At 39.7% G+C, this 16,934-nt stretch overlaps 2 protein-coding genes across 7 annotated transcripts in view; one reads left to right on the plus strand and one right to left on the minus strand.

The window, feature by feature from the left end:
- The window catches only part of GRM1 (glutamate metabotropic receptor 1), a 394,312-nt gene that overhangs the window by 331,141 nt on the left and 46,237 nt on the right, over nt 1–16,934 (minus strand). The gene's annotated exons all lie outside the window — the stretch shown is intronic.
- LOC306666896 (chromobox protein homolog 1-like) lies at nt 10,520–12,502 on the plus strand (the record flags this gene model as incomplete). Its single annotated transcript, XM_079149198.1, has 1 exon — nt 10,520–12,502. The coding sequence occupies one exon, from the start codon at nt 10,520–10,522 to the stop codon at nt 11,312–11,314; it is 795 nt and encodes a 264-aa protein (XP_079005324.1). The 3' UTR covers nt 11,315–12,502.

The following is a 16,934-nucleotide window of genomic DNA, read 5'->3' on the forward strand; positions in this document are numbered from 1 at the left end:
ATTACTTCTCCAGATCTTTTATAGTAATTAGCTTATAGTTTTCTACCTTTTCTTGGGTTAATTTCTCAATTTATATTTTGCTAGTACTACTTTCTACACATCCTAAAGAAAAATAAAGCTGAACCTTCATTATCCCAAGTATAAAAAGAACTTCCAGATGGAGCAAAAGTCTAAAATTATAAGCCTCTTGGGAAGAAAAACAGAAGACCTTCTGAAGCAAAACTGGAAACTCGGAAGTTATTAATGAAGATAAACTATCTGTTTTAGCAAAAATGTGAATTCTTGATATGAAAAAATCCTTAATAAACAAAGTCAACAAAGATAGACTTGGATAAAAGAAATTTGCAAAACATAGGACTGAAGGTTAATTACAATGCCCTAAGACCTATTACAAAATAAAAAGAAGACCACCCACCCCCCACCACCAAAAAAATAAAATAAACCTGCAGGGGAAAATAAAATGAAAGATCAGTTCACAGAAGAGCTGGCCTCTATGATCAGGAAACATAAAAATATGGCAAATTCTCACTGGTAGACACTGAAATTTAAATTAAAGTAACAATGGGATATCTTTTTATATCTTTGAGGCTGAAAAGAATTATAAATCTCCATCAGGATCCACTGCTCTTGAGGATACAGGAGAAATTGTTCTCTCACGATGTTGCTGTCAAAATGTGACTCATTAGAGCACTAGTGCTTTCTCAGAAGACAATGTGGCATGCCGCCTCACCCCCCCATTAAAACTAAAAAGGACAGGGAGGAGGCTGGGGGCATAGCTAGAGATAGAGAACTTCCTGAGCAGGAGCCAGGCCCTGGATTCCATTCTCAGCACTAAAAAAACACAAAAATAACAGAGTAATCACACTCCTGACAAACCTTCCCTATAAAGTAAAGCAATATATAAAGTTTCATGAACAAAACTACTTACTGAGCATTGTTTCCAGTGACACATATAAAATAAAATAAAATCTAGGGAGAAGAAAGTTATGTTAGGTTCTATTGCAGAGTAACAAATTTAGTGATGTGAAACAACACACATATATATTATCTTATAGTTTCTGGGACCAAGACTTATAGGCACAGTTCAGTCACTTCTTCCACTTAGGGACTTCAGTGGTTGCAACTGAGGTGTCCCTCAGGCTACATTCTCATCTGGTAGCTTGACTATGAAGAATCTGCTCCCATCTCATGTATTTTGTTGGCTGACTTCATTTCCTTGAAAGTATAGGACTGAGGGGTCCACCTGCTTTCTGGTTCTAGATAGAGGCTACCCTCACCTCTCAAAAGTCACCTGTAGAAGGCCCACAATTCCTTGCTAGATGGGCTTCTTCAACATGTCTACTTAACATCAAGTCAGCAAAGAAAGTCTCTTAGTGTTGGCAAGAGAGGCTCTTATATAATGTCACAATCATAGGAGTGACATCCCTTTACCATGATCTGTTGGGTAGAAACAAGTCCAGATCCTGCCCATACTCAAGAACAGGGAATTTCACAAAGATATTAACACCAAGAATGGCCATGATAGGCCCGTACCTCCACGGAAGTTGAATCTCATTGATTCAGGAAGGCAAGGTAACTTGCCAATAAGAATTAACTTGGATTCTGTCACCTGATTTGTTAGCATTTCCAAAGGCATTATTGAATAATAAAATCAAATGTGGCTAAGTTGAATATTATGATCCTAAATTTATAAAACAGTCGTTTTACCCACTCATGGACTTACAAGGGCCCACTCTTTAAAAGAAACAGCAGCAGCTTTCCAAGGCATCAGCTAAGGGAGAAAGATGTGGGGATAAGAGACCCTGAGAAGTGTGCTTCATAGTCAAAGACACAGGTGCAGCCACTGTGGGAGAACTGCTCATGGATGGGTAGGTTTTCTCCCTTTTACAGTAGACGCATGTTGCCAAACTATCATCTTGATGAACAATTTCTTATAGGTGAGTTTTTGTTTATAGACAGACCCTAGTGTCTGGACCACTGGCATCCCAGCGAGTTTTAAAACAAGGTAACCTCTGTCTCTCTTCCTTTCATCAGATATCAAGGAATTTCTTTTAGGATCTTTGGCAGCAATAACAGGGATCAGCAGTAGGCTAAATCTTGGGTTCAGGAAAGATGATATTTGGGATTAAAACTTCGGCTTGGTGTTTTAAACTTAATGGCTGTGAGGTTGGTATTATTGTTTTCTTATTTATTTTGAACTTAAAAAATGAAGCATGTCATCACATATCTGACAAAGGATTCATATCTACAATATATAAAACTCTAAAAACTCAACCACAAAAAATAAAAATACAATCAACCTAATTAGAAAATGGGAAAACTATATGCAGAGACATTACACTATAAAGGATATATATATATATATATATATAAAAGCATATGAAAAGATATATATATAAAAGCATATGATATATATATATATATAAAAGCATATGAAAAGATGATAAACCCCACCATCACTAGTCTTTAAGCAAGCACAAATCAGAGCCCCAGAGAATATGAAAACACATATAAAAATAGCTTCAATATAAAATAGTGGCAGCACGAAATGCTGGTGAGGATGTAGAGAAAATGTATCACTCATGCATTTCTGGTACACATGCAAAATGGCACAATTACTCTGAAAAATAGTTTGGCAGTTTTTAAAATAAATACTAAAAACATATACTTACCATATGACATAGCAATCGTACTTCTGTGTATTTGTATTAGAGAAACGAAAAGTTTGCCCATGTAAAATATCTATACAAATGTCCATAACAGTTTTATATATAACAGTAAAAACCTAGAAAAAAAATCAAATGTCCTTCAAAAAGGAATAATACAATACACACACACACTTATGACAAATGAATGCATTTAAAGAGCATTGCACTGAGTGAAAATTTTCAATTTCAAAATATCACATACTATGTGATTTCACTTATGTATGATTATTCAAATAACAAAAATATAGCAATGGAAAACAGATCAGTGGGTGCCAAGAGTTCAGAATGAGGCAGAGGGATGGCCATGAGTGTGACCATGAAGAGGTAACACAAGGAAGATTTGTGATGATGGAACAGCCCTATATTGATTGTGGCAGTGGTCACACAAATATACACAGAGATACACAAACACACACACACGCACACAGTGCAAGTAAAACTGGTGAAATCTGAATAATAACTTTGGATTATGCCAGTGCCTGCATCAAGTTTCCTGGCTCTGATTTTAGGCTGTAGTTAGATTTTCACTGGAGGCCAATGCGTATAAATCTACAATTACATCAAAATAAAAAAAGATAAAACAATTCACCCATAAGAGAGGCTTAGGGTGAAAAGAACCTCATTCATTCCAAAATAAGGCAGCTCAAATCGTGACTGAGGAACCGGGTCTTGTCTTGACTTTGGAGCAGAGTCCTCTGCGACTGAACTGAAGAGAAATGGGGTGACACAATTTTTGAAAACTATTTTTTTAAAAAATGTAATGTAAAGTTTGGAATCTTAATGTTTTGGACAAAAGCAAGGTGATTTTGATATTTCTTCGACGTGGAAATTTTATTAAAAGGGGAAACCCACATTTGGGGCATTTTTCCATTGCTGTCGTAACATTATTGGAATACCTTTATAATGCATCTGATCTCCCTGAAGGACTATTAACTGCAGCTATGTGAATCACAAGGCCAGACCTAATGTGGGAAGGGAATTAGAACAGGCGATGCTGTTATCCCTAGAAAACAGCAAGGTCTCAGAACTGACTTAACTGAGGTGCAGTTCTGATCCACTGCACACCTGCACTGGCCACAAGAAGATAGACTAAGGATCAGTGGTTGGTTTGAGGGTAAAGGAGGTCCAGATGGAAAGGTCTTTTCTGAGAGACACAGTGACAGCCCTAATGACCTAAACTGAGGGATTAAACTTCACGAGCTTATTTCCTACTTCTTATACCTCAATACAGAAGAAACTCGACTCCTTGGGGGAAATCATATCAAGACACTAAGGCCTCTCCAGGATAAAGCCAGTGACTGACCAACTCCTGACTCTGGAAAGAACTACTGATATGCACACTCAGGCCCTTTCCCTTACTGCTTCTTCTGGATACCACCTCACATATTTCTAACTTCTTGTAGGATGATTTCTTAGTTTGTGTTGTAAGTTAAGGGACGGTTTTTGTCTCCAGGTGGAAAGTTGCAGTTTTAGATAGGTACATTCAATGTGGTGGCATGGTATGGTGTGGGAAAGAATGCTGAATGAGAATTGGCCTGACCAATTATCACCGTATGTCAAGCAAGATACTCTTAAGTTAGCCTGGATGAAAAAAAGTGACACTTTGGTTTATCTCTCTGATTCCTTCCTAATCATTCCTAACTGGAAAGAAGAGGGTATTATGCACTGCCTCTGTTCAAACCTGACCTGTATCATGCATCATGATAATACCCGTGTTACACACCCCATGCATGTCTGGTGGCTGAAACAGTCCCTATTTCTATGTCCCCAGCATACAGACTTTGTCATCATACAGTGATAGCTTTCTCAGTTTTTGTTAAAATAAACTCACCAGTTCCATGATAACTTTCAGCAATTATATCAAGTGTCATTCTCATGTTTAAATGAACAAAGATTATCCAAGAAAATTTAGGTCTTAATCCTGAAAGCAACTGAATGTGTAACACTTGGACCAGTGACAAGAAAAGAAAATTCTAATAGACTCTTAGGATATTGAAATCAGCATGCAACTGAAAAGAACATTGATTTATGCATGTGCTCAATAGATCAAGTACCCAGGTCTTTCTCTTTACAAAATATAGAAGATATCTCCTTTTTCTGTGTGTGTGTGTGTGTGTGTGTGTGTTTTTTTTAACCTAGAGCTCTAAATAAAACAGGAGAAGAAATCGAAATAAAACTTTTAAAGTTTGCAACCTATAGTTAACAAAGGGTCTAGCCATTTTAAAAACCCAGTAGGTATCATTCACCTAAAGAGAGGAGCCTTACAAGTGATCTAAAAACAAGTGGGGCAAATGGAGTCATGTCAGAATCAGAATTACTTAAAAGAGAATGGTCTCTGTTCCTTTAAATTCCTTCTCTGAAAATTGGTCAGATTCTTTGACCACTTTTCTTTGAGGTATTTGTGTTTCTTCTATCAGCTTTTGTCATTTATTTATGTGGTAAAGACAGAAACCATTTGGCATCTCTATTCAATTATTCTCCCTCATCTTTTAATTTTATTCATAGTGTGTCTAAACATACATTCTTATTTTCACTGTCATATGGTTATATCAGACATCTCCATTGTTAGCCTTCCATTGCCTTAGTATTTAGAAAATCATTTTCTGCCTAGAGATTAAACATGTGCTTACGTCTTCTTCCAATTTTTTAATAGTTTTTAAAATTACAAATATTTTTGAGACACTTAATGAAAGTTATGACTAAATGGGGAAGCATAACATGCTTCTGTATGGGAAAAGTGGCTATTTGTCAGTTCTTTCCAAGGTAATTTTGCATACACCAAGTAATAATCCTAAAGTTTTGTGTGCTAATCTAGAAAAACAATGTGAAATAATAGGCATGGTAATATCATGAGAAGGATTAGGATGGGTAGGTAGATATGGGTAGGTGATATGGGCTATAGGTAGGCAGGTAGGTAGATAGTAAAATATAATCACAGGAAGAGAAAAGATGGCCCAGAAACAGATGTCAAAATAAAGATCTTAATATTATAAGGAAGGATACAATACCAAACAATAGGGAAGGGATGGATTTCATATGTCCATAAATTCATCTAGACCATCTTCTATGTACCCAAGAACCATGTTTGGTGCTGGTAAGAGAATAAATAGTCTATGGAGTCTATAGGCTAGTGGGACATCAACCCATAAAAGAATTAGACACATGCCAAAGGAGATGAGTAGGGTGCTATTGGGTTAGTCAAAGGACGGATGAACCTATAATCAGGAAGACTTCATGAGAGAGGACTTACAATCTAAGATCTAAAGTAGCAGCTAGGCAAAGAATTGTTCCAGCTTAGAGAAGGGCATGGTGGACAGAGCAGAGCCTATCCCTAGGCTGAACACAGAGAATAATGACAGTGTGTATAGTGGGCAGGAACCTGATCACGGAGAGCTCTGGTCATATCAGAATTTGAATTTCATCTAAGGACAATGATATTGATCAATATTAAGCTGGTGAGTGACTTTATCAGATTTTACTACTTAAAATAGATCAGTTCCTTGCCCATTTATTGATTGGGTACTTTGTATTTTGGTGTAAAGTTTTGTAAGTTCTTTATAAATTTTGGATATACTTCTATCTGAAGTGCGTGTGGAAGAGATTTTCTCCCACTCCATAGGCTCTCTCTTCACATTCTTGATTGTATCTGTTGCTGAGAAAAAGCTTTTTAGTTTGAGTCCATCCCATTTATTGATTCTTGCTTCGATTTCTTGTGCTTCGGGAGTCTTGTTGAGGAATTCTGGTCCTAAGCCCACATGATGAAGATTCAGGCCTTCTTTTTCATCTATTTGGTGCAGGGTCTCTGGTCTAATTCCTAAATTCTTGATCCATTTTGAGTTAGTTTTGTGCAGGGTGAGAGATAGAGATTTAGTTTCATTTAACTACATATGGATTTCCAGTTTTCCCAGCACCATTTGTTGAACAGGCTATCTTTTCTCCATTGTATGTTTTTGGCTCCTTTGTCTAATATGAGGTAACTGTATTTTTGTGGGTATGTCTCTGTGTCCTCTATTCTGTACCATCGGTCTGCCTGTCTATTTTGGTGCCAATACCATGCCGTTTTTGTTACTATTGCTCTGTAGTATAGTTTAAGGTCTGGTATTGTAATATCTTCTGCTTCACTCTTTCTGCTCAGGATTTCTTTGGCTAACACCAAAAATACAAAGAACACCATCAATAAATGGGCCAAGGAACTGGGACAGATACTTTATAGAAGAAGATATGCAAGTGATTAATAAATATATGAAAAACTATTCAATATCTCTAGTAATTAGAGATATGCAAATTAAAACAACTCTAAGATTTCATCTTACTCCAATTAGAATGGCTATTATCAAGAACACAAACAGTAATAGATGTTGGCATAGATGTGGGGAATTGCTGGTACATTGCTGGTGGAATTGCAAATTGGTACAGCTACTCTGGAAAGCAGTGTGGAAATTCCTCAGTAAACTTGGAATGGACCCATCATTTGACCCAGTTATCCCACTCCTCAGTTTATACCCAAAGGACTTAAAATTATCATACCAGTGACACAGTCAGATCAATGTTTATAGCTGCTTTATTCACAATAGCTAGAATGTGGAACCAACCTAGAAGCCCTTCGACAGATGAATGAATAAAGAAACTGTGGTATAGATACACAGTGGAATATTATTCAGTCATAAAGAAGAATAAAATCATGGCATTTGCAGGTAAATGGGTGGAATTGGAGAACATCATGTTAAGTGAAATAAGCCAATCCCAAAAAATCAAAGATTGAATGTTTTCCCTAATAAGTGAATGATGATATATAATGAGGGTGAGGGGGTGGAAGGTGAGAGAAGAATGGAGGAACTTTAGATTATGTAGAGAAAAATGAGAAGGAGGATTGGGCAGGATATGCAAGGTAGTTGAATGAGACAGACATCATTACTCAATGTATGTGTATGATGACATGAGTGGTGTGAATCTACACCGTGCACAACCATAGAAATGAAAAGTTGTACCCCATTTGTGTACAATGAATCAAAATGCAGTCTGTAAAAATAAAAATAATTAATTAATCAATTTTTCAAAGAATTTAAAATAAAATAAAATAGATCAGAGAGGCAAGAAGTATGGGTGCCAGTATTAGCTAGAATACTATCGAAATACTTCAGGTAAAAGGAGATTATGCTTGAAGTGCTAATGATAAGGGAATGGAAATGTTTGGCAAATATTCATGAATAGATTTGATAGAACTTGGTGACTGATCAGATTTTTGAGGGGTAAAAAGGAGGAGTCCAAGATTACTATTTAGCCGGTGAGGGGAGAGGGATACTTACTTCAAACTTAATATCAAAATATATTCCAGATAGGAAGAGGAGGCAAATGTTTTAGTCAGCTTTGCATTACTGTGACCAAAAGACCTGGCAAGAACTCAGAAGAGGAGGCGTTTATTTTGGTTCATGGCTTCAGAGGTTCAGTCCGTGGTCAACAACTACATACCTCTGGGCCCCAGTGAGAAAGAGCATCAAGGTGGAAGGGCATGACTTAAGAAAGCAGCCAGGACATGGCAACCAGGAAGCAGGGAGAGAGTTCTGCTCACCAGGGGCAAAATATAACCCCCAAAGGCACACACCCAGTGACCTACTTCCTCCAGCCACACCCTACCTGCCTACAGTTACCACCCAGTTAGTCCATAATGGTGGATAAGTCCACTGGTTAGGTTACTCCTCTCATAATCTAATCATTTCACCTCTGAACATTCTAGCATTGTGTCACACATGACCTTTTAGGGGATACTTCATATCTAAACCATAACAATAAATGTTTAAAAAGATGAAACCACATATTGTCTTTAAGGAACCAAGGACATCTGGCACATTTCCAAATCAGAGGCCCATTCAACCATCACCTAGTCCCAGAGTAGCCTTGTGAAGAATACCCCATCCACCCAGGATTCCACACCCTTACCTATGCGTACACTTCAGCTTATCTTCTTCTTGAAGCGACCATTCTTAACTGCCCATTTTCACCCATTAAAATCCTACTGACCTACAAATGTGACCTATGTCACATTCTCCACAAAGTCTTTCTTTCCCTCCAATAAAAATAATTATTTTGTTCCCACAGCATTTTGCTTATATGCTTGATGTTGTATTCCATTCAGTCCTTTCATGGTTGTATTCCTGTTTGTCTGCTACCACTGAAGACTCAGAAACATCTGGAAATCAAAGCCTCAGAGCTGCAACCTAGCCCTGTTCCTTGTAGCTCCCACCACATCAAGCATGCAATGCTTTATATACGCTTCAATGAATTAAATAATAAATAAAGGCACTAAATTTAATTTGAAATAAGTGTTCTAGGTAACATCAGACATTTTCCAACTTACCAACAGCTCAAATTTTCCAACCCCCCCCCCATCATTTTTTGCAATCTATGGACAGCTCCCAGTCATTCACTTATTTTGTTTACAAACTTCATTTTAAAAGAAATTAACATTCTTTGTCCACTCTTAGGACTCTGTCCTCGAGATTCTATAAGTCTGTTTCTCTTCCTCTCTTTTCAGATGTGAAGAGGTGAGCCCCAGCTATTACTAATTCAGTAGAGCAAGGCTACCCTTTCTGAGTAAATGACAATCTGTAGATCTTTGACAGAACCAGACCACTCTACATAATTCATATTTTATTTTTTAGTGTTTTTTTCTCTCTTGTTTTTTAACTTTTACTTTGAAATATTTTCAGACTTTCAGAAAACACAAAAAAAGTTCTGAGTAGCTTTCTCCTGATTCCCCAAATGCTAACATTTTATCCCAGCTGCCTCATCTTTCTCCTCCCTCACCCCACAATTTGCAGTCAGGTTGCAGCCAAGATGCTTTTCCATATCTTGATACTTTAGTTACTCCACAGGTTTGAAAGGGCATTGCCAAGAGGAACATTGTTCTACCTGTTCTTGAGCCATTTAAACTCTTGTGTGCTACTGCATAGATCCTATCCTTCACTACCAACAAGGCCATTCAAAAGCTTTCTGTCTCTGAGCTGTTCCCACATTTCCCCCAGGGCACTTGAGAAACATTTAGCTGCTTCTTCTCCACTGAGGATTGTGGGAATCTCGGGGTGTGTGTGTAAGGTAGTGTCAAGTCACATTTAGTCACATAGGAAACAAGAACTCTAAAATTGCTTCAGTCTTGTCTGCCTGGGACACTTGCAGCCATTCCTACCCTACCACTTCCAAGCCAGTCACAGCTGAGAACATGGAAAGACGGTCTTATTGCCAGTATTTCTACCTTTACCTCCCCTAGTCCCTCACCCTCCATTGAGGTATGCATCCTCTCTGCTCCCAGATCTCCCTAAGCCACCTAAAGGTCACTGTATTGATCCTGGGGAGGAGGAGTAGGGCCCCTTTCTCAGTGACCCTCAGCATCTTACACCTCTGCTTACCCTGTAACTTCCCCTTCTCTCACCACTTAAGTCCTTCTAATCTCTGAAGCAAAACTGGGCTTTCCTTGGACCATGTCTTGGGAGACCCTGGGGACCTAGCTTTGGAAACACAAAAAGTTAAGATTTGATTTCTTTGTTTCCCCATTTTGTTATATCATGACCTCTTTGAAGCATTGAAGGCAGAAGCTCAGATGTCCAGAAGAGCAAAAGAGACAGAGGTAATCAATCAATATGTCAAAGAGTTATCATACCACCCACAAGAGTATCTATATAGTTCTGATATTAGCAGTGTCTAAAACGGTGGGTACATTACATACTACATCAGCCTCATCTACACAGCAGCAAGCCAAAACGGCCATTCCCAGGGAGAATTATAAAACTGCCTCTGACGAATAATTTCTTGAAGATATGGTGATTCTTTGGGTCATCAAAATCGCTTGTTTTGAGGGGAGGGCCGTTGGCCTGGGCCTGCGGTACGCCGCTTCAGCTAGGGCTTCGACTGGCCACCCGGCTTGCTGCTTTCCTGGGCGCCACTACCCCGGCTGGCCCGACGCGGCGCGCTGGTGGCGCGACACCGATTCCTCCCGGACTCTTGGGCGCTGCTCTGAGCAGCGCCACCCTTTACGCCAGAAAGCTGGCGGGCACCATGGGGAAAAACAGAACAAGAAGAAAGTAGAGGAGGTACTAGAAGAAGAAGAAGAGGAATATGTGGTGGAAAAAGGTCTCGATCGTCGGGTCGTAAAGGGCAAAGCGGAGTACCTCCTAAAGTGCAAGGGTTTCTCAGATGAGGACAACACGTGGGGGCCAGAAGAGAACCTGGATTGTCCCGACCTCATTGCTGAGTTTCTACAGTCACAGAAAACAGCACACGAGACAGATAAATCAGAGGGAGGCAAGCGCAAAGCTGATTCTGATTCTGAAGATAAGGGAGAAGAGAGCAAACCAAAGAAGAAAAAAGAGGAGTCTGGAAAGCCACGGGGCTTTGCCGGGGGTTTGGAGCCGGAGCGGATCATTGGAGCTACAGACTCCAGTGGAGAGCTCATGTTCCTCATGAAATGGAAAAACTCTGATGAGGCTGACCTGGTACCTGCCAAGGAAGCCAATGTCAAGTGCCCACAGGTTGTCATATCCTTCTATGAGGAGAGGCTGACGTGGCATTCCTACCCCTCGGAGGATGATGACAAAAAAGATGACAAGAATTAACTCTCCTGAGTACCAGCCCCTGTCACCTCTGATTGTGGGTTTAAGTGGGGAGGGAAGGAGTTCTACTTGTCTTGACACCATAAAGGTGGCTTGAGAAGATGTCCTTTGAAGAACCAGTCTAGTTTCTGTGCCCTGCAGCAGCCCAAGTGCTTTAAAGCTGTTCCAAGCTGTCTAGTTTGCACACCCATCCCAGTGGAGGGGAAAAGGGTAAGTGTTTCAAGGCGACCCATTCTGCACTTCATTGAGAAAAGCAAGGAGCCTTCTATGAAGGACGACATTTGCAGAATCGGGTGTGGGAAGGCAAAAAAATACTGCTGATCTTCAAAGAGCATCTCCACAACCCACAGCCTTCTTTCCAATAGTGTTAATTCTGCATTTTTACAGCGTAGCATGTGTGTAGTTTTGGCTATTACTGGTGTATTATTTGGGGTGGGAGGGATAGGGTGGGGAAGAAGGGAGATGAGTAGGATCATTTTCATTAAAATTTTGGGCCTGATTGGGAAAGCAGTGAAACAATGGAAAGAGCAAGTAACTAATGATTTGGTTCTATGTCCAGAATATTTTACCTTTTTCAAAAAAATGTCATTGGCACCATAAATGAGGACTGTGAGAGACTGTTTAAAAGCTGTGAATGCCTGAAACCTATAAGCCAAGGTGTTCCCTGCCTGAGTTAATGTTGTTCCCCACAAAGGACTAAGCCAGTTGATAAGTTACCAAAGCTGCCATTCTGGAGATAGAAACTGACTGAGATGGGAAGGTCTTTTATTGAAGAGTATACACAGGCAGATCATTCTGTTTTAGAGGTGCTAATTCTTGCAATTAGACAAAAAGACCCTTTCTTTTCCAATTATAAATTTATAAATAAAATCAGCTTGTCCAGCTAAGCCACTGGCTGAAGTACTAGGGGAGGGGCCAAAGGTGGTATTGAGATGGAAGAGTGCAAAGAGGAGGGCCTATACTCTCTGAATGGAAACTGTTGGAGCCTCTGCTTTTTTAACTTTGAACTCTGAAACCTTTAGTGGCAGGGTTCAGTCACTGACAGCACAAAAGTTTCATTAAGTCAATTCAAAAGGTTGAGTGGTTTCAAAAGCCCTGGTCTCAGGAGATTAGCTTTCATATTAGTGCAGTGGTTCACTTTAAAGATACTAAAATTTTTGTTAAGAAAAAAATCTTATGAAATAACTGATACCCAAAATGCTGTCTTGAATCATGATATCCAAAATTTCTTGAATATATCATCTAGACCTGCATCTAGAGCTACATTGTAAAATCTTTTTAGGCATGTCTTAGGTTTCTGTGAAATTTTTGTTTAAATGTAAACTTCATACACACTGTCAGATTTTGTCTTAACAAAACTATAGATTTATAATCCTTGAAAAAAAAAATCGCTTGTTTTCCTGTGTTACTGATGACAGCCAGTCAGCGTCCAGCTCTTTACAATTGTGCATTGTCACTAGGGTGACTATCTGATGAAGACTTCTGGAAGCCTCACAGACCCTCTCTCAGGGTAAAGAAGGACCGCAAGACACAAAGTGCGATCACGCATCTTTCAGACCTTTAACCACTACTAACCCACCCATGGCTTTACAGAGATGTGCTGTGTATGCGGCAGCAGAGGACAGCGACTACCCGAGCTGGTGGATCCTGCACAACTCTCAGCAATGAAGGACATCAGACTGTGTGGAGAGCGGTGATTTGGATCATGGTCTTTCTGACTCTCATGGCTGCATTTGCACTGAGAACATCCCTAGGCAAAGGTGAGGTCACGATGACCCAGTTGCTATGGTGATACTGGCCCAAAGATACTCTATACAGAGAGAAGATTCTGTGCAGTTGGGACCTTGAGTTCAGGCACCAGCTCCCTGGGATAGAAAATTCTGAGCGTAACAAGATGACCCTAATGTCTCGCCAGTCCTGCATCCTTCAGATTGCCTGCTTTGCTTAAAACATTCCCACTAATAACTTTTTGATGAAACCTATATAATAAATGTGCTGAGCTAGCTCTGGGGTCAGTCAAACTCCATCAGGGGTTGGCTACCCCCCACCCCAGCTTTTTCTCTCTCTCTGTGTTTATTTGTCTTTTCTTCATCCCCCATCATCCCTGATCTGGTTTCTTTCCCTGAATGAAGGGTCACAGCTAAGAGATGAGAGTGCTCTGGCAAGCCTGGTCTGTGAGAGATGGATTCTAAATGTCTCCCCGTTGAGAAGACAGGCTCTTTTATTGACTTCTCAGGAAGAAACGGCTCTTCTACGTGCCGACAGAGACTAAAAAATCTTATTTTTCTCTCCTAGAGTTAAAGAAAAGATATATCTATCATCTTTCTGATGGTTGGGATGAGGTAATTTTTTAACAATGGAATTGTTTCTTACAAAGTGTCCGTAATTTAAAAACAATCTCAAAAGTTGTTCTCCACCAATCTTCTCCAATCCAGAAGATAAAGTTTAGTCATGTTCTTCAGGAGAAGTTGGCTGTGTTTTTCTTTCTTCTCTTCCAGTTAATTTGCACTACTGCAAAGTTCCATACATCACATATCCAAGGCACTGGGCAGAGTTCTGCTTTTAAACTGAAAGTCACCTCCATAATGGCACATGGTTCAAGCTGAGTTCCAGCCCATAGGTTTTGCAACAAAAGATTCTGTACAACAACAATGATAATGGCAATAGCTTTATGTTCTTAAAATCATGAGACATCTGTTCTATGAAACAAAATAAAGGATTGGGATGATTAAATGGCTCTAACCACATTGTTTTCCTAAGTTCTTGCTGAAACATTTTGTTTTAAATGCTTTAAACATCCTATAGCTAATAATAAAGGAAATTTGCATGTGGTTCATCCAAGCATATTAAATCTAGTGATAACACAAATCTTTTTTTACGTCCTCATTTCATGCCAGTGAAATGGTGATAAATACATTTCCTTCATTTTCTTTAATATGTCTGTCACGGGATTTTAGGGCTATCTACCACTCCCAGTAGACATTGACCCAACCAATGCATTCAAAAGCGCTAGTCTTAGCACGTGTGCTGAACAGCCAAAATCTTTCTTTCTTTAACAACGTATTTCCACAGCTGCTATCTTGAAAGTGAGTTATTCATCTTGAGGTCTTTCAGACTGCCACTAAAAACAACACATGAAGCAAACAGTTCAGACTCACAGGAAAAGAACTGAGCAACAAAAATTCTGTCTTTCATCTTCTATCACACCAGCAGATCCCAATCTGAATAATAATGCAGATGCTTTAGATGCGATGTTCCACCCAACACCAGGAAACATTCCCAACCTGGGTACAATTTTTGCTGACAATGACTGGTACTCTCATAACACAGAGAAAGAGGAAATCTTTCATCTAATAATGTTCATTTGCTTATAGTTTGGTCCATGTGTCAACTAAACCAGCATCTGCTTTGTCAAAGGAATTGAAGCACAATGCAGTGCCGCATTTTAGTATTCAACACCCCTGTCAGGCTGTCTGCGTGCTGGTCCCTCTTCCCAGCCGAGTATCTGCTCTGGTTCTGCTGCCTGCATCAGCTGCTCCTCCAGTTCATCTGAGGTCCTCAAAGCACAGCCAGCTTAGAGTCTACTCTGCCTTGCCGATCTCTTGGACAAGTTCTTTCCACCAACGTGAAGAAGAGAATAAGCTCCGTGCCCAGACCGGAGCCTGATTCATGGAGAGACATTCAGTAAATATTTGTGAAAATAAAAAATAAGCTAGATAATGTACAGAGCATTTCTGAAGTAAGGGGAGTTCTTCTGAGTTGTCTGGTAATTTAAGCAGAATGCAATTTTCTCCCCCCGCTTCACTATGTAAACATGAAATTAATTTTCAGATTTTTATGAGCAGTAATAATTGGCTATTATTTTTATCCTTTCCAAAATCCAATGGAGCCAGGGATAGTGGAACCACCTGAAATCCCAGCGGTTCAGGAATCTGAGGTAGGAGGATTGCAAGTTCAATGCCAGCCTCAGCAATTTAGCAAGGCCCTAAGCCTCAGTGAGACCCTGTTGCTAAATAAAATACAAAGAAGTGTAGGGGAGGCTCTGTGGTTGAATGCCTCTGGGTTTAAACCCCGGTACAAAAAAAAAAAAAAAAAAAATCCAGTGGAAAGCTACTGACATCTCCTACATTAAATCCAGATAGGGATTTTTCTACTGCACCACTCTGCTTCCTGATGTGTGTTTCTGTAAAGGAAAACGTGTGTCTCCTTAGTGCTAAATTGGAGGTGGGTAAAGGAAGGCAGGGAAGGGAAGCAGTGCGGGGAGGGGAGTGAATAAGGACAGTGTTTTTGTCAGCTTTTTTGCTGCTTTTTTGAATTCAAAGACCTGACAAGAACAATGAGAGGAGGAAACGTTTATTTGGGGGTTTCATGGTTTCAGAGGTCTCAGTTCACAGAAAACCAAGTCCACTGCTTGGGGCTCAAAGTCAGGCATCATATCATGGCAGCAGAGTGTGGTGGAGGGAAGCAACTGAGAACATGGCGCCAGGAAGCAGAGAGCGTTCTTACCGGAACAAAATACGTACCCCAAAGGCATGACCCCCATGACCCTCCACCTCTCACCATACCCTACATGCTTTCATTCACCACTTGGTTAATCCCTATCAGGGAATTAATTCACTGACTGGGTAAAGCCTCTAATAACCCAATCACTTCTCCTCTAAACCTTCTTACGTTGTCTCACACATGAGCTTTTTGGGAACACCTCTTATATAAACCATAATAGGCAGCCTCTGAAATAGATTAGCAAGGACTGAGGCCCACCAAGGTAAAGGTGAAATATTCTGTGGCCTTCTCCTCCATGAAGTGCCAAGATCCAGATAAGATATGGAAGGAATGTTGGCTGCCTCTGTCTGTGCATGACTGAGCAGTGGCAGCACGGATAATCCATATTCATATCCGAGTCACAATGCTCAGTCTTCAAGCCTAGTTATCGGAAAATGGGGCTCCAAATTTTTCTACGTATCACTTGCTGCATACATAGTCTCAGTCACAGAACCCACAACAAACTTAGTTGTAAATGAAAAAGGCAAATTAATGTTTTTTTTTAAATTCAAATACCAAGAGAAGGGCAATTGGCAAGTATGACAAACTCAGAACAACACCAATACTACAATTACAGCAAAGATTCTTTTTTAAAGTTTGTGTAAGTCCCGCAATCCCTGTGAGGAGTTATACAAAAAGAAGACTATTTGCAGGGATGACGTATGTGGAGTGGCCCCATGCTTCTTTGCAGAATGCTTTGAGTTCTCAGTTAGATTTGAAATACACCAGTTTCAGTTTTACCATCAAAATTTTATAATCCTAGTAAATAAACACTAAGCATCTTTTAGTCATAAACTTGAAAATGAGAGTATGGTCATGCATCACTTAGCAATGGATATATGTTCTATGGAATAGATTTTTAAGCCCTCTTGTCATGGTACAAACCTCACAGATCATACTTACACAACCTGAATGGTCTAGGTTGATCGCATGACCTGGTCTCTCGGTGCAATCAAGAAATGCAGTGAACACAACATGCATGAGGGTGCTGCTGGAGTAATTTGGCATAGTTTTATAATAAACTTTGAATTTTTTATAAGTAGAAGGGGTACACTAAGATAATTATAAGAAGTATGGTGCA

This window comes from Sciurus vulgaris (assembly GCF_902686455.1).
Source record: "Sciurus vulgaris genome assembly, chromosome: 7".
Classification (NCBI taxonomy): Eukaryota; Metazoa; Chordata; class Mammalia; order Rodentia; family Sciuridae; genus Sciurus; species Sciurus vulgaris.